The 18,814-nt window shown below is 35.3% G+C and overlaps 1 protein-coding gene across 3 annotated transcripts in view; it reads right to left on the bottom strand.

The window, feature by feature from the left end:
* The window catches only part of LOC136043829 (DDB1- and CUL4-associated factor 6-like), a 100,931-nt gene that overhangs the window by 13,349 nt on the left and 68,768 nt on the right, over positions 1 to 18,814 (bottom strand). For all 3 annotated transcript variants that reach the window (XM_065728759.1, XM_065728760.1, XM_065728761.1), the window contains exons 8-10: positions 9,444 to 9,647; positions 4,142 to 4,279; positions 432 to 684 (exon numbers count right to left, since the gene is read on the bottom strand). In XM_065728759.1, the coding sequence (XP_065584831.1) occupies positions 432 to 684; positions 4,142 to 4,279; positions 9,444 to 9,647 (595 nt within the window). The remainder of the gene's footprint in view (positions 1 to 431; positions 685 to 4,141; positions 4,280 to 9,443; positions 9,648 to 18,814) is intronic.

The following is an 18,814-nucleotide window of genomic DNA, read 5'->3' as shown; positions in this document are numbered from 1 at the left end:
ATATGCCCCAAAACGGGAAAATTATTCTGAATATGGACTAGCTTGTTTTTTTTTATAGTATTCGAAAAGTTGTCAAACCAATTACCTCACTTTAAGTAAGGCATGTATGCAGGAATTTCTTTTTCGGAGGGAAGAATCTAATAATAAAAAATTATCTGATAATCTGAATGAGAAGTGCCAAGAAATTCAAAATAATTCGGGTTTAGGAAGAGCGCGCTCTCCCCCCACCACCCCTGCTCGCGTCCCTGCCGTGGTATAAACACGTTTGTTTTATTAATATTATGGAGCTTGGAAAATTACAAGAAACTGGTTGTATCGGCAGTTTTTGTTTTGTGAAATTTTGTTCGAATGGCTAGTTGATTTATGTTCAAGGTATACACCAGTACATGTATCTATATTCACTGGTTCATTTCACATACACAAGAAAATACCTTATAAGCTGCTTCTTCATCGAATGTTGGCTCTTCTGATAATGGACTCCAGATTTTAATATCATGGTCAATACCAGAAGAGGCTAAAATTGGATCATAGGGATGAGGTTGAACACAATTGGTAACATGTCGGTCAGCTTCGAAAACTTTGATAAGATTCCCTGTTCTTCTATTCCAAAAGAATATTCTTCCACAATCTGAGCCAGATACTACAAAATCAGAGCCCCAAAAATTGGATTCCTTTATTGCTGTCCTATAAATGGATTAATTAGGTTAAATTTACCTAGTCAATTTGGAATAACGTTTTAAGAACACTGTTTTGATGACCCTGATAGAGCAGCTTATATGGCTTGTAGGTGACTTCATGAGACACAATTACGGAGACCATACGAGCACATATGGGGATTAGCAAAGTGAGAAATCAGCCCCCTTTTTACCTTTTGTCCATAGTTTGCAATTATTTCACTAGACAATCACACTTACTAATCCCGGCCTTGCCAGCCTTCGGTTGTTAAATAGATATTATGTTGGTTTTTGGCCGTATGTGTTTCTTTCTATTTATTTTATCAGACCTTGGCTATAACTTTCAAACATGTAGTGGTGTTATTTCGCCTACAGGCAATAGTAGCCCACAGTAAAAAATTACATTAAGAAATATAAAGAGAAAGAGCAATTAGACACTACCTTACAATATAATAGCCTTATTTTTCTTGGGCTATTTTTCTGTTTTGTCAAATAAATTCAACTTAGATTGAGACTTGGCCTAGTTTAGGGAAACTAGCTAAACTTATGTTGTTGAAGGGGTTGCAAAATTCAGTATCAGTTGAATCTGAATATGGGTAAAATCTCATCCTGAATGGAGCTTATTCAATATTTAGTTAATGAGGTAGACTCCAGCGACTCCAACATGAATCGATCTCATATAGGCATTAGCATCTCCTTTCTACATTAAATATCTAAACACATAATGCAGATATCAACATATTCAAAGAAATAACGCTGATATAGTAAATAGCTTTTTTATTTTTCTGGTCTCACCATATAAAGCCGATCTTTCAATGCAATTTCTGCCTCTGGGGAGCCGCAAAGTATCCAACGTAATCGGATAAAAATGTTAGGATAGCCGTTCCAATTAGAGCTGTCGAAAAGTCCGAAAAACGTTCTTGCACACCTACCAGGGTTATGGCAGCAGCAGGAACAAGGGCCAAGAGTTATTGAATGAACTATTTCGATTCCGATACATCTGCAATTTCACTTCAGTCTCCTAGCATTATTTGTTTTGTGTCAAAAAGAAACGCAACTCTTTCACTCCTTGGTATTTCTATTTTTTAAATGCTTCCTCAGCCCTTAGTTCTCATGTAGGCGATATCAATTTTTCTTTACCAGATCTTTGCCTTTAAGCGACTACTATAGAGGAAATATTTGAATAGAAATTAGAGGAGAAATTATTATTGATCTACTCATTGTTTAACGAATATGACCAAGGGATTTATAGCCCAAGGTAAACTTTTCAAAAGCAGCATAAAAGAGCAAAGGATCAGTCATGTGGCGAGAAGGGGGGGGGGTCGAGGATCCCCGAACTCTCCCCTAAAAATCATGAAATTGATGTATAAAAGTGCACCTCTCGGATTTATAGGATAACAAATTACTTTTCGGAGAGACAAACTGCTCTCTATTAAAAATAATGTTCATAAATCAGCTACTTCGTAGCTTTTTAAACAACGAAAAAATTTTCGTGTTTTCGTATTAGTTTTTTTTATCATACTTTCATGTGAACAAAGTAAACAAATATATGGATAATGGGTGAATGGCGAACAAACCGCCACTTGCATCTAAAAAAGTAAGCACGGCCCGGTGGGGAGAATGGCCAAGAGCCGACACGTTTCTGAAAATATAAGAACCTCTGATAAATATTTATCATTAGTTAGAACCAATACTCCCCTTTAAATGAGTTAAATCCTCTTCAAAATGAAACACTAGCTAAGTTCCAGCTAAAAAAAAAGGTACGACGAACAATTAAGTCATTGACCTTAATGATATCAATGAATATCATGACAAATATACATAACGACAACGAACAATCATGACAGTAATATCAATGACAAACAGAATCTGAAGAATTCAGTGTAATAAACTGAAAGAAGTAATTCTAGAATAATAAAGTCCTGGCTGAAAAATGTCATCAGAGAACTTTCCTACGATATAAAACAGTCTTGAATAATCGGTCCTATGAGACAACATTTTCCCGTCCTAACTTCAAGTAACCAGAAGACTACTGTAATATTCAATATAAGCACAACCCAATATTATAGTCTTTAGTAACAATAATATTACAAAATTATAGTCCATTAATTACAGTCAATAATATTAAATATAGTCAATAAAATTGTAGTCCCGGTTGTTTTTAAGCATGTCAATAAAACAGAAAACTTTGCGTCTTTGATTCATCTTTGTCAACAGTAGAGCGTTCGATTCATTCTCTGTCGTCAGAAGTTTCGCCTTTTGACGAGAGTAAAACAAAATTGCAAATCTAATTTATTGACATGTTCTGCTATTAGTAATAATAATATTATAGTCTATTAATTATAGTCAATAATAATAAATATAGTCAACAATATTATAGTCTCGGTCGTCTTATAGCCTGCCGATAGAACAGAGAATTTTGCGTTTGATTCATCTTTGACAAAAGTAGAGCGTTCGACTCATTCTCTGTCGACAGAAGTTTCGTCTTTTGACGAGAGTAAAAACAAATTGCGAATCTAATTTATTGATATGTTCTGATATTAGCAATAATAATATTATAATCTATTAATTATAGTCAATAATATTAAATATATTCGATATGGTAACGTTACATATGGTAACGCTGCACAGTATTATTTCTTTCTTAAAATGTCACGACCTGCGTAAAATCAATGAGCCATGAAAGTAGCAAATAATGAGTGTGAATATCTTAGATTTTAGTTCTTAGCTAAGCAGAATAAAATATTTCGTTCATAGAAGCACGCAAACGCTGCACAACATATGGTAACGCTGCACAGTATTATTTCTTTCTTTAAATGTCACGACCTACGTAAAATCAATGAGCCATGAAAGTAGCAAATAATGAGTGTGAATATCTTAGATTTTAGTTCTCAGCTAAGCAGAATCAAATATTTCGTTCATAGAAGCACGCAAACGCTGCACAACATATAGGTGAAATATTACTATAATATCATACCAATATCATAGGTGACATATCACCTACAGGTGAAAACAAATTTTGTTTTCACCTATAGGAGAACTGATACCTGAGGAGCCGTCCAAAAGACTTAACCAAGAGTTCAAACAGGTGGCCTTTTTTATCCAACACAGCAGATACAACAAAACCACAGAGGTGAACCTACTAAATCGGTTTGAGTCCCCCTTTAAAACACGAAAGGCAAAACTTGAGACGTTGAATAGGGTAGAAACTCCTTTATTAATTTTATTTTTCAATGGATGCGTTGTTCAAAAGGAAAGCTGAAATGTTTCAAAGCAGCAACTGAACCGTCATGATTCAAGAATTCACAACAAAAGGAGGTGAAGTCTGATGGAAAGTGTTAAAGTAACCTTTTTTTTTCTTTTTTTTTTTGCGAAAAGACAACTGATATAACAGCGTAAACAAATTATTTTTCATTGCTCTCCAAGGTACAAGAAACATCATTCAATATACTAATTAACAATTTTACCTTGCATTTCTATGTCCAATGTACTTTACAGTTGGTTTTGGACAAGAAACTTTACGAGCGTAATATTTAGCGCTTTGTTTTCCATTGTAAGAGCAGTCTAAAAACTCATTTTCTGCAATTTTGGAAGCTTCATCATTTCTAAAAAATAAATAAGAGATAATTACAAAAAACAAAAACAAAAAAAACAGCAAGAGATAAAAAAGAAACAGTCTATGTGAGTGACACACAATAAGAGAGTTAACGTTAACTATGACAAACTTATTTCAGAAGCGATTTTCACAATGATAAAATGCCGAATCCATTGACTAAAGTATACATACATATATATATATATATATATATATATATATATATATATATATATATATATAATAAATAAAACGGAACCTCGGCAGAAAATACGACTAAAAATAATTCCTTATATCATTCTCAAATAAAATCTGGACAAAAAAAAAACGACAAATTTGGCAGATTATACTGTATGACATAGTTTTTTTTTCAAAAGATCTTTGTGCTTCCAATATGAATACTTAAAGTGGATTCCAATCTACAATCTTGACAATCTAGAATTGTCCACTAGCATAGTTTTCCATGCTTTGGCCCACTTTTCCAATCATACAGATTAAGAATTCTTTCGTGATTCTGGTTCCAAAAAAGGTGAAAAATAACTAACTTTTGTAAAATAATTGTCTGGTGGGAGGTGGCCACAAGCTCACTTTCTGCCACCTACTTGTTTTCCATCGAATCAGAACTTTGGTTGACAAACCAAACCTTTCGTTTGACTTGTATAGTAAACAATCATTATCAAAAAAATTTCCGTATGTCTACCACAGCAATAAAGTTGTGAGCACCTGAAGATTTAAAGAGCTGATTTATGTTGACATTAAAAAAAAACTCAAGAAAATCTTTTTCACAAAAAAATCTCATGCAGTAGGTGTTCATGATTCTTCCATATGTTGGAAAAAAATTACAACTAGGAGAGGAGCAATGGGTAGGCTCCAATTACCATAGCAACGAGAGAAGTATCGTATTTTAGAAGTATCGTATTCTTCTAATTAAAAGATGATTTCCTACCCAGGGGAAAATGCTTTTCTTTGGATTTTTCTTTTGGACTTTTATATGTTAATTCCGATAATATTGAAACTGACACTTCCTTTCTTAGCTCCACGAGCAGAATTTTTCACTAGCAAGCATAAGCATGATTCAGAGAAACGAAAGCTTCGTATATTTGAACGATCCAAAAATGGTTTCCAGTCGAACAAAAGGTCAAACAAAACGAACGATTCGAAAGTGATTTCGAAAACGAAAGATTCGAAGAAAGGGAGCAGCTTCAGATAGTCCCTCATACATACTGTAATTCAACTCTAGCCCACAAACTCAAGGCTCAAACATAAAGATAAGGGAAAATCATCCTTTTTGGCCCAGATAAAAATTACAAACAGCTGTTCAAAATATAAATTCATTTTATAAACCAGGTTAAAGGTCCCCACTTCCCGTAAAACTGCACCTTCGCCAACTTCTCACAATGAACTAAAATAAGAACCATAGGAAATAAAAAAATGAAAACAAAAAAATGACCCAAGTGTTGCTCCCCAAACACAAAAACACAACTTTTTTGTGTTTCACAACGAACAATAGCGCAAGAAACATTTTGAAGTAAGCATCCAATTAAAATCCGTGTATTTTTAGTAGGTAATCTATTTGATTTGCATCAGTGCGATAACTATCGTTATGTTATGTTTCGCAACTATGGTTGGAGGGGGGAGTTCCGAGACCCGTCCCTTGGAATAAATTCCTACGAATGTGCCTCTATGTGACTATTCTATGACAACTACTAGATATATTGGGGTTAAAGGCACAACTACTGCAACTACTAACAACCCACTGAAGCACCAAGCCACCTGAGGCCAACACTGCTGTGCACACTGCTCCTCCACCCCAGTTTATTCAAAGCTTCACTATTTGTCCTCTTCCAAGAAGTTCTAATTTCCTTTGAATCCTTTCTTATGACCCCTTCCCACACCGCTTGGAAACAATCTCATTGCGTATAATGCTGGATAGATGACTGAAAAGGACGACCTTTCGCAATCGATCATCCTTCATCGACCAAGGGTGTCCTAGCCATCTCAACCTTTCTCTCATTTCAGCCCTAAAAAGTGGGATAGAGCCACATTTTTATTACAACTTGTTGTTTAACATAAGGTTCAAGTTCATTTATTTATTAATCACACATACATGTATATGACATAGGCCCATGGAGAGACAAGCTCGAAAAACTAGGCCTAGACACAGATACAATAACAACATACACTATAATACAAAGATAAACATGACAGCAAAGATACAATAACACAACAATAATATGAAAGTAGCAGCTAGCCCAGGATCTTTCAATACTATTGAAGAAATTAAAAATTGCAATATTATTAAATATAAATTAATACTGGAAGATAGCTGAGAGGCCCATAATCACCCAGAGCAACGAATCATACAAAAACTTTGCCTTACTAAAAAGATACTTAATTAAAAATTAAATAAAAAAAACAAGTTTTTTCAACTGAAAGTAAGGAGTGACATCAAAACTTAAAACGCACAGAAATTACTTCGTATATGAAAGAGGCTGCTTCCTCATCAACGCCCCGCTCTTTACGCTAAAGTTTGACTCTTTCTCTCAATTCTTCTTTCTAAAACAGTAAAAAACTGAAAAAACTGAAAAACTGAAACCATCTTCTAAACTAATAACTTCAGGAAAATTAGACTTACTTTCTTTTTATATAAAAGAATTAATTAGAGACCACGTTTGGCGAGGAGAATTTTGAGCTTCTTCGAAAGACTTTTTATAATACAATTGTTTCGACAAACGTATCAGTGTGGTTAATTTATTTTTGAAAATTCTAAAATTTTTAATATGATAATCAGTTGGATTCTTTAACTGCTTTTTAAATAACTGATTTTTTTTTCTTAACTGATATGAAAATGCTAGACGTTATCCATGGCCTTATAGGAATTTTTTCTCTGCAAATTTTAATCGTAACAAATGGGCAACTAGAATCAAGGCAGCAATTGAAATTTCTTAGAAAATTATCAGTTGCCATATCTGTATCCTCCGTGGATATTACCTCCTGCCAATTCAATAGTCCAAGGCTTTCATTCAGGTACTTTAATGTTATTTTATTTATTAACCGTCCTTGACGTTCCTTACTTACCTGTGGTATTTTATAAGTAAAAGCTAAATCCGAAACCAGCAGGAAATGATCCGATATATCACTTAAAACAGCAAAATTTGCTTGAATAGGTAAAGATGTAAAAATATTATCAATTTAGAGAAGCAGAACAAGGTGAAATTCTTGTAGGTATCAGGCAGGTAGGAAGCAGATACGCAGAAAAGCAAGAAGACAATAACTCAACAGAAATTTCATTTGAAGCTTCTAGAAGGTCCGGAATATTGAAATCTCCGGAAAGGATAACATCTTTACTTTGAAAATGGTGTTGATGCAAAAATCATCGAGTTTAGAGAGGAAAGACTTGACTGGAGAAGAAGGCGGTCGGTATACTACGCAAAAAAAAAACATTTTTTTTTCCAATACTAATTTCAGTCACCATTACTTCAAAAAGCATTTCCTGTCCAGAGGTGAAAAGATCCGTAAGCAATTCCTCAGTAAAACATCCAGCAGACCCTCCTCCGTCTTCCAAAGCGCTCACGTTTCAGGGCCCTACTTGACCCCTATCATCACTCTAGCTTCCATTATTCTAGTCTTGGTTCACATGCTTAACATCCTATTCTTCCAAACTTTTAAGATAAAGCAATTATTTCAACACAATGAGAATGAAAGTGGTTCCATTTTGTTGCTAACTATGGAGCCACTAAGTAGTATGGGTACAATCTTCAAAAGTCAATCTTCGTGAGACTTTCTTCAAAGCCATGTCAACAAAGAAGATAAAAAATTTAAAATCGACATAAATCAAATGAAGAGAAATAAGTTGCACTTTAAGTGAGAGGGACCCAAAGGGTTGCGCTCTGTCTCTCAATGTTTTTTTTTATGACTTTGCATAGCAACAAGCTACCTATATGTGATAATGTTGCATTTCTTCTCCTTTTATGATAATTTATGTTGCATTCCTTCATTCATAGTTCTCCTCTTTTTGCGTCATGTGGAATTTCATTGTGGTGCAGGCTAATAAAGAACAGATAAGTAAAAAAAAAAAAAAAAAAAAAAAAAAAAAAAAAAAAAAAAAAAAAATTCGAGTAGGCGAATCCGAAAAAAAAATCCGGAGTATTATTTACCAAACTTTTTGTTTGGTAAATAACAAACAAAATATGGATTCTCCGAATCTTTGTTCTAAATTATGAAAATATGACCAAAAATATGAGCCTATTCCATAATTAGAAGCCTACTGTGAGCCTGATATAAGCTCAACCCACCAATGTTTGGCTATTTTAATTTTTTGCCGCTGTAGAGCAAAATAAACGAAAAAGAAATATTCAAAATTTTCCTTTTGTAAACTGTTGCCGGAATTGTTTGGCTTGAGTGTTACCAATCGTACCACTTTTTTTTAGATACTACTACTACTACTACTTCCACTGCAGAGCCAACTCACCTCAAGCGAAGATGGCTACGCACTCTTCTCCTCTAGCCCAATTTATTCGAAGCCTTCCTCATCACAGCCTCCCAAGATGTTTTAATTAACCTTAAATCTTTCCTAACGACCTCCTCTTACCCCGTTCAAGGACCTACTTTCAGTTTGGCCCTAAATGGTTGGCTGACAAGGATGATCTTTGGCAATCTGTCATCCTCAATCCGCAAAACGTGTACTAGCCAATTAATTATTTCTCTCACTATGGTCCCAAAAAGTAGGATTTAAACAGACTTTTCGCACTACTTGACACACGGTCACTCAGAGGGATACCCAAAACAAAACGTAGACAATTTCTCTGAAAAAAATGCAACAATGTTTGGAAAAAAGTTGTTTTAATAAGTAAAAACCTTTTCAGCATTGAGAATCCATCAATGCTTTTGACTAATCACTAACATACAAACCTTCACAGGCTTCTCTTTTTAATCCTAATAGTTATCATGATCGTCCCAGCTGACACGTCATGTGTACTATCTTCAGCGCAATTCATGCTCATTTCGATAATTCGTTATTAAATTAATATGGATAACCCATCTCTTAGAGTGTGAAAAAAATAATCCATTTTTGATTGAGCGTAAAATTCACCAAATAAAATACTGAAGGACAATCTTAGATCCATAATGCAAACATAAAATTAGCCTCATGGAAATAAAAAAAATAGGGATACCTATCTCCATTAAGATCTGCATTAGAACTAAGATACGCTGACAAACTAACACTAGATCTGTTGTTCGGCAGACTTGAACCAAATATTTCCTGATCAGTCCCGGGCAAGTCTTCACTTTGATTGGCCAGCGAATCATAGGTAACTGAATCAATATTCACAGGTGCATCAGAGTGTATGGTAGATGGCGGAGAAACTGGGATTTCACTGTAAAAAAAAGTATGTATCAACAGCTTTTGTTTTTACAAAGAGAGCAGAAAACTGATAAAAGCTGAAACTTTGTTGCTTTAAAGTGGGTGTAATTAACAAAACTACAAGAACTTAAGTCACAATGCCCACTAAGCCACACTTAAGCCACAATTCGTTCTTAACACTAGGTTACAGCTATTGCTGCAACCCTTACAAATGAGATTACAGTAAAGCGGTAGCTTGCAGAGTCCTGGTGAGACATTTTTAAATTCTAATTCAGACATATCTTTCTATTTTGAGAAGGGAAATAAACAGGTTTTTTTGTTTATTTTGTTAATAAAAAGATAAAAACATTTTGTGGCAAGTGGACAAGATTCCAGTAATTTAAACGAACAATAATAGAGTCAAGCTAAAAACCTTATGTCTAAAGCCAATACAATTAACTGATTACGTTTATTCCGGAAGTCGCGTTTTAAATCTCGCACTGTTTTCTTCGAAAATCGAAACATGATGGGATGTGATGGGAGAGACAGCCAATTCCTTGTCGGAGCGATTTCTGTTAGTCTCAAGCATTGCTCTTTTCATTCATATATTAAATTGCTTCTTTTTCAATAATTATGATAATTTATTTATTGCACACTTTTAAACAAAACAAGCGGAATAAATTACACTAGCAAGAAAGAAAAATCCAATACAGGTAAGTTAAACCTTCATGACACATAGACAACTTAGACCTTTATCTCAGACAAAACACACAGCTAATATTAAGGTTTGGTACTAGGGACACAAAGACATGTCTTCTTAGATTAGCACTAAGCAATTCAAACGATTGAATATGTTGGTAGCACCATACTAATACGAGTATTACGATATGAAGTAGGAAGATACCAGCAAAAATTTGCAATATCTAAAATACACAATACGAATCAGGCGCAAATTTTTCTTTTTCAATAACGAATACAAGTTTCAGTTCCAAAAATTATAGGGAGATGTGGACTAACAACAAGTCCTTTCACCTCTTTGACTTCTTCTCCAGAAAAACTAGCCACTGGAAGCGCTATTCTCCTCCAGTCTTCAAATAATGAATATATGCAATTATGAACATTAATACACTGTTACTGATTGTGGGAAGTGCGAGTACCTGAGCTACCTGTCCCCAGCAGTTTAAGGCCACTAGGCCGGCCGGTACCAATAAGGCTCTTCCTACTCATTCCCACTCTCTTCTGCACATTCAAAAACTATAGATGAATCACGTCCTTTTAAAAATTGACTTCATCAAGCTTTAATCATTATTAAACAATATTTCTCTTCTTTAAGATATCAATTGCTGCCTTAAATATCTTACGATCAATTTCCCATGGCAGGTTAGAATCCAGGATAGCTGTATAAGTATTTGGAATCTTAGCCAAGGAGCAGAAACGCTTAAGAGCAACTATAGCTGTATAAGTACTTGGAATCTTAGCCAAGGAGCAGAAACGCTTAAGAGCAACTATAGCTATATAAGTATTTCGAATCTTAGCCAAGGAACAGAAACGCTCAAGAGCTCCTCACTCTGAGCCAGGCAATCAAATAATATATGCTGGATTGTTTAATCTGCTGAAAAGCAGACTCGGCATAAAGGGCAATGACGTAGCTTCCAATTAAATAACAAGCTATTTAGAAGTAGGGCACCTGATTGCAGCCGGTAATATAGCACTGTATTTAATCTTGTATGAAATGGAGATAAAATTAATTTACTGTTATTAACATTGGATTTTTGCCTGGTAATATCTCGTGAATTGAGGTCAGAGGAAGGACTAGGAATTAACATGGAAGCCTTTGCTGCTAGAGAATCAGCCATATCATTATATTTGATGCCTTTATGACTTGGAACATGTTGAAAATAAACCTCATTTCCTTTGATCTTAAGATTAAGAAGATGTCTTCCAATATTATATAAATCCTCGTCATTAGCAATTCTATTAATATGTTGGATCAATAGTAATGCTGATTTAGAGTCGGAGAGACAGAGTATATTTTCAGATTCCATGTTATAATTTATAAGTGCAACCAAGGCCAGGCGGATGGCACATAATTCAACAGACAAGATAGAAGATCCCAATGGGAGAGGAGAATAGATGTTCAAATTCAAGGATGGGATACATGCTCCTGCTCCAGCTTTTTCCTTCTGGACAGATCCATCTGTATATATTTTTCTATAGTTGGGGCACGCCTTTGAGATCTGTTCAGCCAAAATAGTCTGGATCTCGTAATTAGGAATCAAGTCTTTACTAATAGAGATAAGTTCTACTTGACAACTTGGAGGACGACTCATTTCCCATGGAGGGGACTCAATAAAGGGATATGCATAAAGCGAATGTTGATTCCAGTTTGGGACCTCCAGTTGAAACTGATTCCATGATGAATGGGCATTGGGACATGCTGACTTCCCAGCAAAGGTATGTGCATATACAACATGCTTGGCTCCATAAGCCTGGATTTACGAGATATATTTAATCCTTAGACTGGATGCTCTTCCACTTAGGGAGACCAGTCCCGACAGTATTTTTAACTTTGACAGAGGAGCATGCTAATGCACACCCAAAGCTATTCGAATAGCAGAATTTTCTAAAGATTCAAGGATTTTGAATGAGGATGGAGGACGAGCTGAAAAAAATTGAATCCCATATTCTATATTTGAACGAATTTAAAATTTTTTAAAATCCAAAATAATTTTTGGATGACATCCCCACTTACTTCCAGCAAGTCTCTAGAATACATAAAGCTCGAAAAAAGATTTGAATAATTTCCACGGTCAGCTACAATTTTCGCATTTCCAATCTTTTTTTTTTTTTTTTTTTTACCATCTCTCAGAACCTGGAGTTGCAAAAGAAGGTGTGTGGAATAAAAATTAATCCGTTACCACTGTAAATTCGCAATATTACGAATTACTGAACATCCACATGACATATTATGAGCTGATGATTTTGTATCAAAACTATATATTCGCATTTATCAACATTCAAAGACATATCAACATTTCCAAACATCATAAAAATATGCCGCACAGATAATGCTAAAATAGACTTGATCCGTCTTAAAACTGGTAGGTCGTCCGCGTACGTAATAAAAGACACATCAGATAAATTATAACAACACGAAGGCCTGGTTATGGATAACACATTTTAGATGCAAGCATTAAATAGATAAGATGATAGCATTCCACCATGGCGTACTCCGGATTGAACTGGTATATTACCGTAGAACCCTGTACCAGATTTCAAACGAAGAAACAAATTACTATCCCAAAGTTTAAGTAAATGTGTGACAGGAGGGTTCACTCTAAACTCTGACGACGCGAGTCACACTTGTGCATGGCAAATACTGTCGAAGGCTTTGGACAAACTCAAAGCGCAAATATGTAATTCATAACCTTTAGACTGGGCAACATAGAGAATTGAAGCTAAAACCTTATGCGCATTTTGGAACCCAATACGAGGTTGAAACCCAAATTGGTTTGAATCGTTCAGAGTTCGTTCAATATTGCGTAGGAGCAGAGCATATTCAAAAATTTGACTAATATTTCATGAAATAGTGATAAGCCCATATGAACTGCGTTCACAGAGTCTTTTCCACGTTTAAGAGGAAAAGCTACCGTCCCGCAAAGGAAGGAATCAGGCACTGACAACCATAAACAGAACTAAAAAGGTATCTGGAGCTGACTGATTAGTGCCTGGGAATCACAACATAAATGATGAGCGCTAAATCAATCGATCAAGATCAATCGATTCAGGCTTAAGTATATAATTAACAACACTTTTAGTTGATACAGGAATAACATCACGTTGCAAAACTTATTAGAAAAAAATTATTAGGTAAAAATTAGAAACTAAGCACTGAAAACGATAATGAGCACTACACTCAGTCTTTAGGGCGACTTAGACAGCTTTAAGAATCGGGCCTTCTTTCCAAATCGTTGTTATAACACTTCTAGTAAAAATTCCTAAGAATTTCTAGTAAATAAAAAAATACAGGATAGGTACTAAAATAACTTCACATTTCTGAGCCTTAGAGATAGCATTCCCTTATTGTTGTCGCGGACGTAACACACATTGATTATGAAATCGTGGCGGTAGTGGTGGCTGCAACCTAGTAATTAACAAACCACGGCCCATAGTAGCCAAAAATTAAAAACGCGATGTAGTAAAACTGGTTAGTGGGAACAAAGAGTTGTTCCTAGTGCAAGACAACAGAGTTATTAGGGTAAAAATATAAAAGGCCAATTGCCTTTGCTCTACTCTCGTTTCATACACCATTTTTTATTAGTAGCAACAGAAGGATCCTTAGATGGATCAGCAGTTAATGTCGAAGCAAGAAAGAGGGGAAGGTGGTCAAAATCACGTTCGTTTTCATCAACATAAACGACAGAATAGGGAAAATCGGCGGGGAAATACAGGGGTCAATATTGGTCATAGTGTCACTATTGTGGATATAACTGTAATTAAGAGCCTTAGGTGATATACGGTAATCAATGGACAATGAATCTTAAACTAAGTTGACACGAATAGAGGAGCTGAGAACATGACAACTGAAGTCACCTGTCACTAGTGTAAGGAAGTCACCTTACACAAGAAGTGATATGTGTATGGTCTTGTCAGGCTTTTATAGTGGCCTTGTTTCCTTTTATAGATATTAAGAAATGTGTTTAACTCATCTTCAAAAGAACAGAATCTTTATCACCTTTTGTTGTGTCCTTCAAGTCTTCTAGTCCTTTCCTTTTTTCTCTGTTAACAATTTCTAGTAAAAAAAGATACAGGATAGGTACTAAAATAACTTCATATATCTGAGCCTTAGAGATAGCATTTATTGTTGTCGCAGACGTAATACAAATCGATCATGAAATCGTTGCTGCAATGGTGGCTACAACCTAGTAAAGAACAAACTACGGCCCATTGTAGCCAAAAACTAAAAAACACGTTGTAATAAAACTGGCTAGTGGGAAAAAACTGTTACTTCTAGCTGTATCAGGAATGGCAACTATTATCTCCGTTAGTCTTAACTGTAAAATGTCCTTTCAAAAAAATAGCCTGAAATCCCTAAAAAATGGCGTCAGACCGAAAACCATTGAAATACCTATGGCCGAAAACCTTGTTCTAAAGATTTACAGTCCCCTAGTTTGAACAACAAGGAAAATTTTGCTTTTTTGCTTAGGTAGCATTGATGTGTCCTATTTTTCTTTTCTTTTTCCGCCACTGCTAGCAGGGCAGTGGGACGTCATACAGAGCAGCTGAGGGGCTCATTTGAAAGGAAATGTCTATACCTAGTATCTTTCGTAAAATTCTGACGAATTCCTCCACTGTTTCTTGAATTACACAAATTCCTCACCCTGGAAAGCTCACCCCCAGAAACCTCCCTTCCCAAGGAAGATTTTCATCGCAGTAATCCCCTCAAGCAGAAAATTTCCTCTGCAAAAAAAAAAAAAAAAAAAAAAAAAAATAAGATATCTGTTTATTTCCCAGTAACAAACACTATACGTAAAAACGGATAGATTTTGCAAATTACAACACTTTGCCCATGGCCTTTGAGGGACCATGTTGTACCCACAGACATAGTTATTGGACCTTTCAATTATACTGAACAAAATGACTACCGTAATTTTCAATGGGTAACATTAAACTTAATGAACTTTATATATTTTGAATCAGCATGTAAATTCAATTCTTTCGACTTACCTATTGTTATCAAAACTTGTGCTTTTTAGACTTTTGGTTGCCAGAGCCATGTCGTCCCTTATTCGCTGTTCGTTACCACGAACTGTTTGATATTTATATTTACCCAGTAAAACCTCTTCTATATGGGTGAATCTAAGTTTCAGAGCTATTCCAAGTTTTATAAATGATTTACCCCCCTCCCCTTCTTAAAAAAATTATAGATCCAATGACCAAATCCGGCACAGATCTAAGTGTGACTTAGTTGCACTACCATGTTATTATGCTTTTTAGATTTTTGGTTGCCAGAGCCATGTCGTCCCTTATTCACTGTTCGTTACCACGAACTGTTTGATATTTATATTTACCCAGTAAAACCTCTTCTATATGGGTGAATCTAAGTTTCAGAGCTATTCCAAGTTTTATAAATGATTTACCCCCCTCCCCTTCTTAAGAAAAATTATAGATCCAATGACCAAATCCGGCACAGATCTAAGTGTGACTTAGTTGCACTACCATGTTATTATGCTTTTTAGATTTTTGGTTGCCAGAGCCATGTCGTCCCTTATTCACTGTTCGTTACCACGAACTGTTTGATATTTATATTTACCCAGTAAAACCTCTTCTATATGGGTGAATCTAAGTTTCAGAGCTATTCCAAGTTTTATAAATGATTTACCCCCCTCCCCTTCTTAAAAAAATTATAGATCCAATGACCAAATCCGGCACAGATCTAAGTGTGACTTAGTTGCACTACCATGTTATTATGCTTTTTAGATTTTTGGTTGCCAGAGCCATGTCGTCCCTTATTCACTGTTCGTTACCACGAACTGTTTGATATTTATATTTACCCAGTAAAACCTCTTCTATATGGGTGAATCTAAGTTTCAGAGCTATTCCAAGTTTTATAAATGATTTACCCCCCTCCCCTTCTTAAAAAAATTATAGATCCAATGACCAAATCCGGCACAGATCTAAGTGTGACTTAGCTGCACTACCATGTTCTTTAAAACTAGGATACACTTCAACTGAATTTGGTGAAACTCGTTGCTTCACCGTCTTTCATATAGGTCTTCAATTTTGCGGAGTATATTTACTCTCAAAAGCTTTTTCAATTGGGAAAATTCAAGTTTCAGAGCTAATCCAGATTTTTTAAATGACTTGACACCCTCTCCCCTCCTTGCTCCATCCCAGATCCAACAAGATCTACGTTGCACGGACAACGTGAGGTGTTGCGGCAACCTTTGTTCGGCTTCGTCGAGAAAAGCGTTGCGAGAGCAACACTTTGGTTTTGTTTCCTCGCTTCGATTAAACGTTGAAGTTGTTAATCTGTAAGATCTTACAATAAATACTAGGTACACCAACTCGCAAAAGTTGCAAACCCCTCATTGCAACTAGCAAAAGTTGCAGATCCCTCATCGCTGAAGATGAATGTAGCCTAAGAGCCGATTATTACTTACAAGTCCCCTACAAGTCTTACACCTGGAACCAAATTGGTCTTACCATCAAATACACCAGAAAAAAATAGTAGGTACAACAATTAGCAAAAGTTACGAGCCCCTCATTGCCGAAGATGACTATGAGCTAACAGGCGACTGCTGCTTAAAACTCCCCTGTATGCCTCACAATTGGTATCTGCCTATTTTTGGTTTCAGTGTGTACCTTATTACTGAAGTTGTCAGCCCCTTTAAACTTTCAAACTGATATATCTCAGGAAGAAATTTTTATACGGAAAAATGGATGACATGTACTTTGATCAGCTCATCAAGAGCTATTGACTGCCGTCGAAAATCAGTCTTAGTTCAGAAGTTGACTTTTTTGCCGTAGGTCAAGTTTCAACCGTATCACTTAGAAAGGAGTAAAAGATAAACTGTAATTTCTTTAGCAATGAGAGAACTTTTAAAGTTTAAGAGGCACATCTGATACCATTTCTCTACCATAATCCCAAGTACAAGAAACCGAATGATAAACTCAGCTGAAATCACGAACAGAAATGGGTAGAAACAATACATTTTTGGCCTCAGGCAAGAGTTCTACGAAGCTTTCCAAAATGCAAAGTCATTCATCAATCCGGCCTAAGGGCCACACTTTCCGTAAAAGCCACAGAAGTTAGACCCTTACCCCTTTCTAGGAATAAGCTGAAATCGGGGTGCTAGAAAAAAAAACCGACAAAACCAAAATATTGCTCTCGCAACATAATAACCGACTCCAGCAAAAGTCAAGGAAAATTTTAGTTGTACCGTTCGTTGGTGTTTATAAGTTGGACATACAGACCTCTTTGCCTGAATCTAGTAAAATTTATTATTTCACCGTCTTTTATATGGGTTCAAAAGGCACGATGCTTAAAAAATATTTTATTTTTTCATTCAATTTTAAGGAGTAATACTCACTCTATAAAGGCTCTTCTATATGAGTGAATCCAAAGTTCAAAGCTTACTGAAGTTTAATAAACGACTTGACACCTCTTCTCTTTTTGCTAAAAGATTTAACATGACGGTTGCTGGCACGGATCCAAAAGAAATCTATACCCTTTGATGCTGTTGGATACAGAGAACCAAACTTCATGAAAATTACTATCCCCTTTTTCATATGAGCGAATCCAAGCTTTATAAAAAATCTAATAAATTCTCTTAAGATACTTTGATGTTCTATATTTTTTTCCTTTCAATTTCAAGGATTCTTATTTTACATAACAAAGTCACTTTTACATGAATGAATTCCCATTTTAGAACTAGTCCAAGTTTTATACACGATCTGACACTCCATCTCCCCTTAATGAATGACCTTACACGACAATATTATTGTTCTACAAATGTGTTTGTTTGACGAACGAATTCAAGGAGGGTAGGGGTGCACCGATCGAGGTTAATCAAAAGGTAGATATTGAGAGCCCTTGGAATAAAATCTTATAAAACTTATTATTTCACTGTCTTTTATATGGGTATTAAATTCATGTTCCATAGCCAATCCAACAAACTTTTATGATTAAAAAGTAATTTGTTTAATTTTTTGTTTGTTCCTTCAAAATTAAGGATTCTTACCATAGTTGCAGCATTCACTGCACCCTATTTAAGAACGAAGTTAAGCCCATAGTAACCGAAAGTTTAAAAATACGTTTTCAAAGAAATTTACGCTACAAAGCATCTTTTATGTGGAAGAAATAAAGCTTTAAAGCTAAATGGTATTGTAAACGAAGTGACAGCCCCTCGCCCTTTAATGACTGAATGGACATGAAAATTACAGGCACAGATCCAAGGGACGTAAAAATGAACCACTCGATGCAAATAAAAAGTCTGATACAGTGAACCCTTCAACTGAGTTTTGCTAAACCTGTTCACTCTATTAAGCCTCTTTTATCTGGGTGAATCACGCCTAATCTAAGGTTGATAGCTAATCTAACAAAATTCCTAAAATTTGGTTGTTGGTTACGTCGAAGTTTGTTTTTCTCTTTAAAATTCCAGGAATTCTTAATTATCTTTTTTTACAATTTCTAGTATA

Source organism: Artemia franciscana, chromosome 2 (genome assembly GCF_032884065.1).
Source record: "Artemia franciscana chromosome 2, ASM3288406v1, whole genome shotgun sequence".
Taxonomy (NCBI): domain Eukaryota; kingdom Metazoa; phylum Arthropoda; class Branchiopoda; order Anostraca; family Artemiidae; genus Artemia; species Artemia franciscana.
Note: the sequence above shows the minus strand (reverse complement) of the source record. Positions and strands in the feature narration are given on the sequence as shown.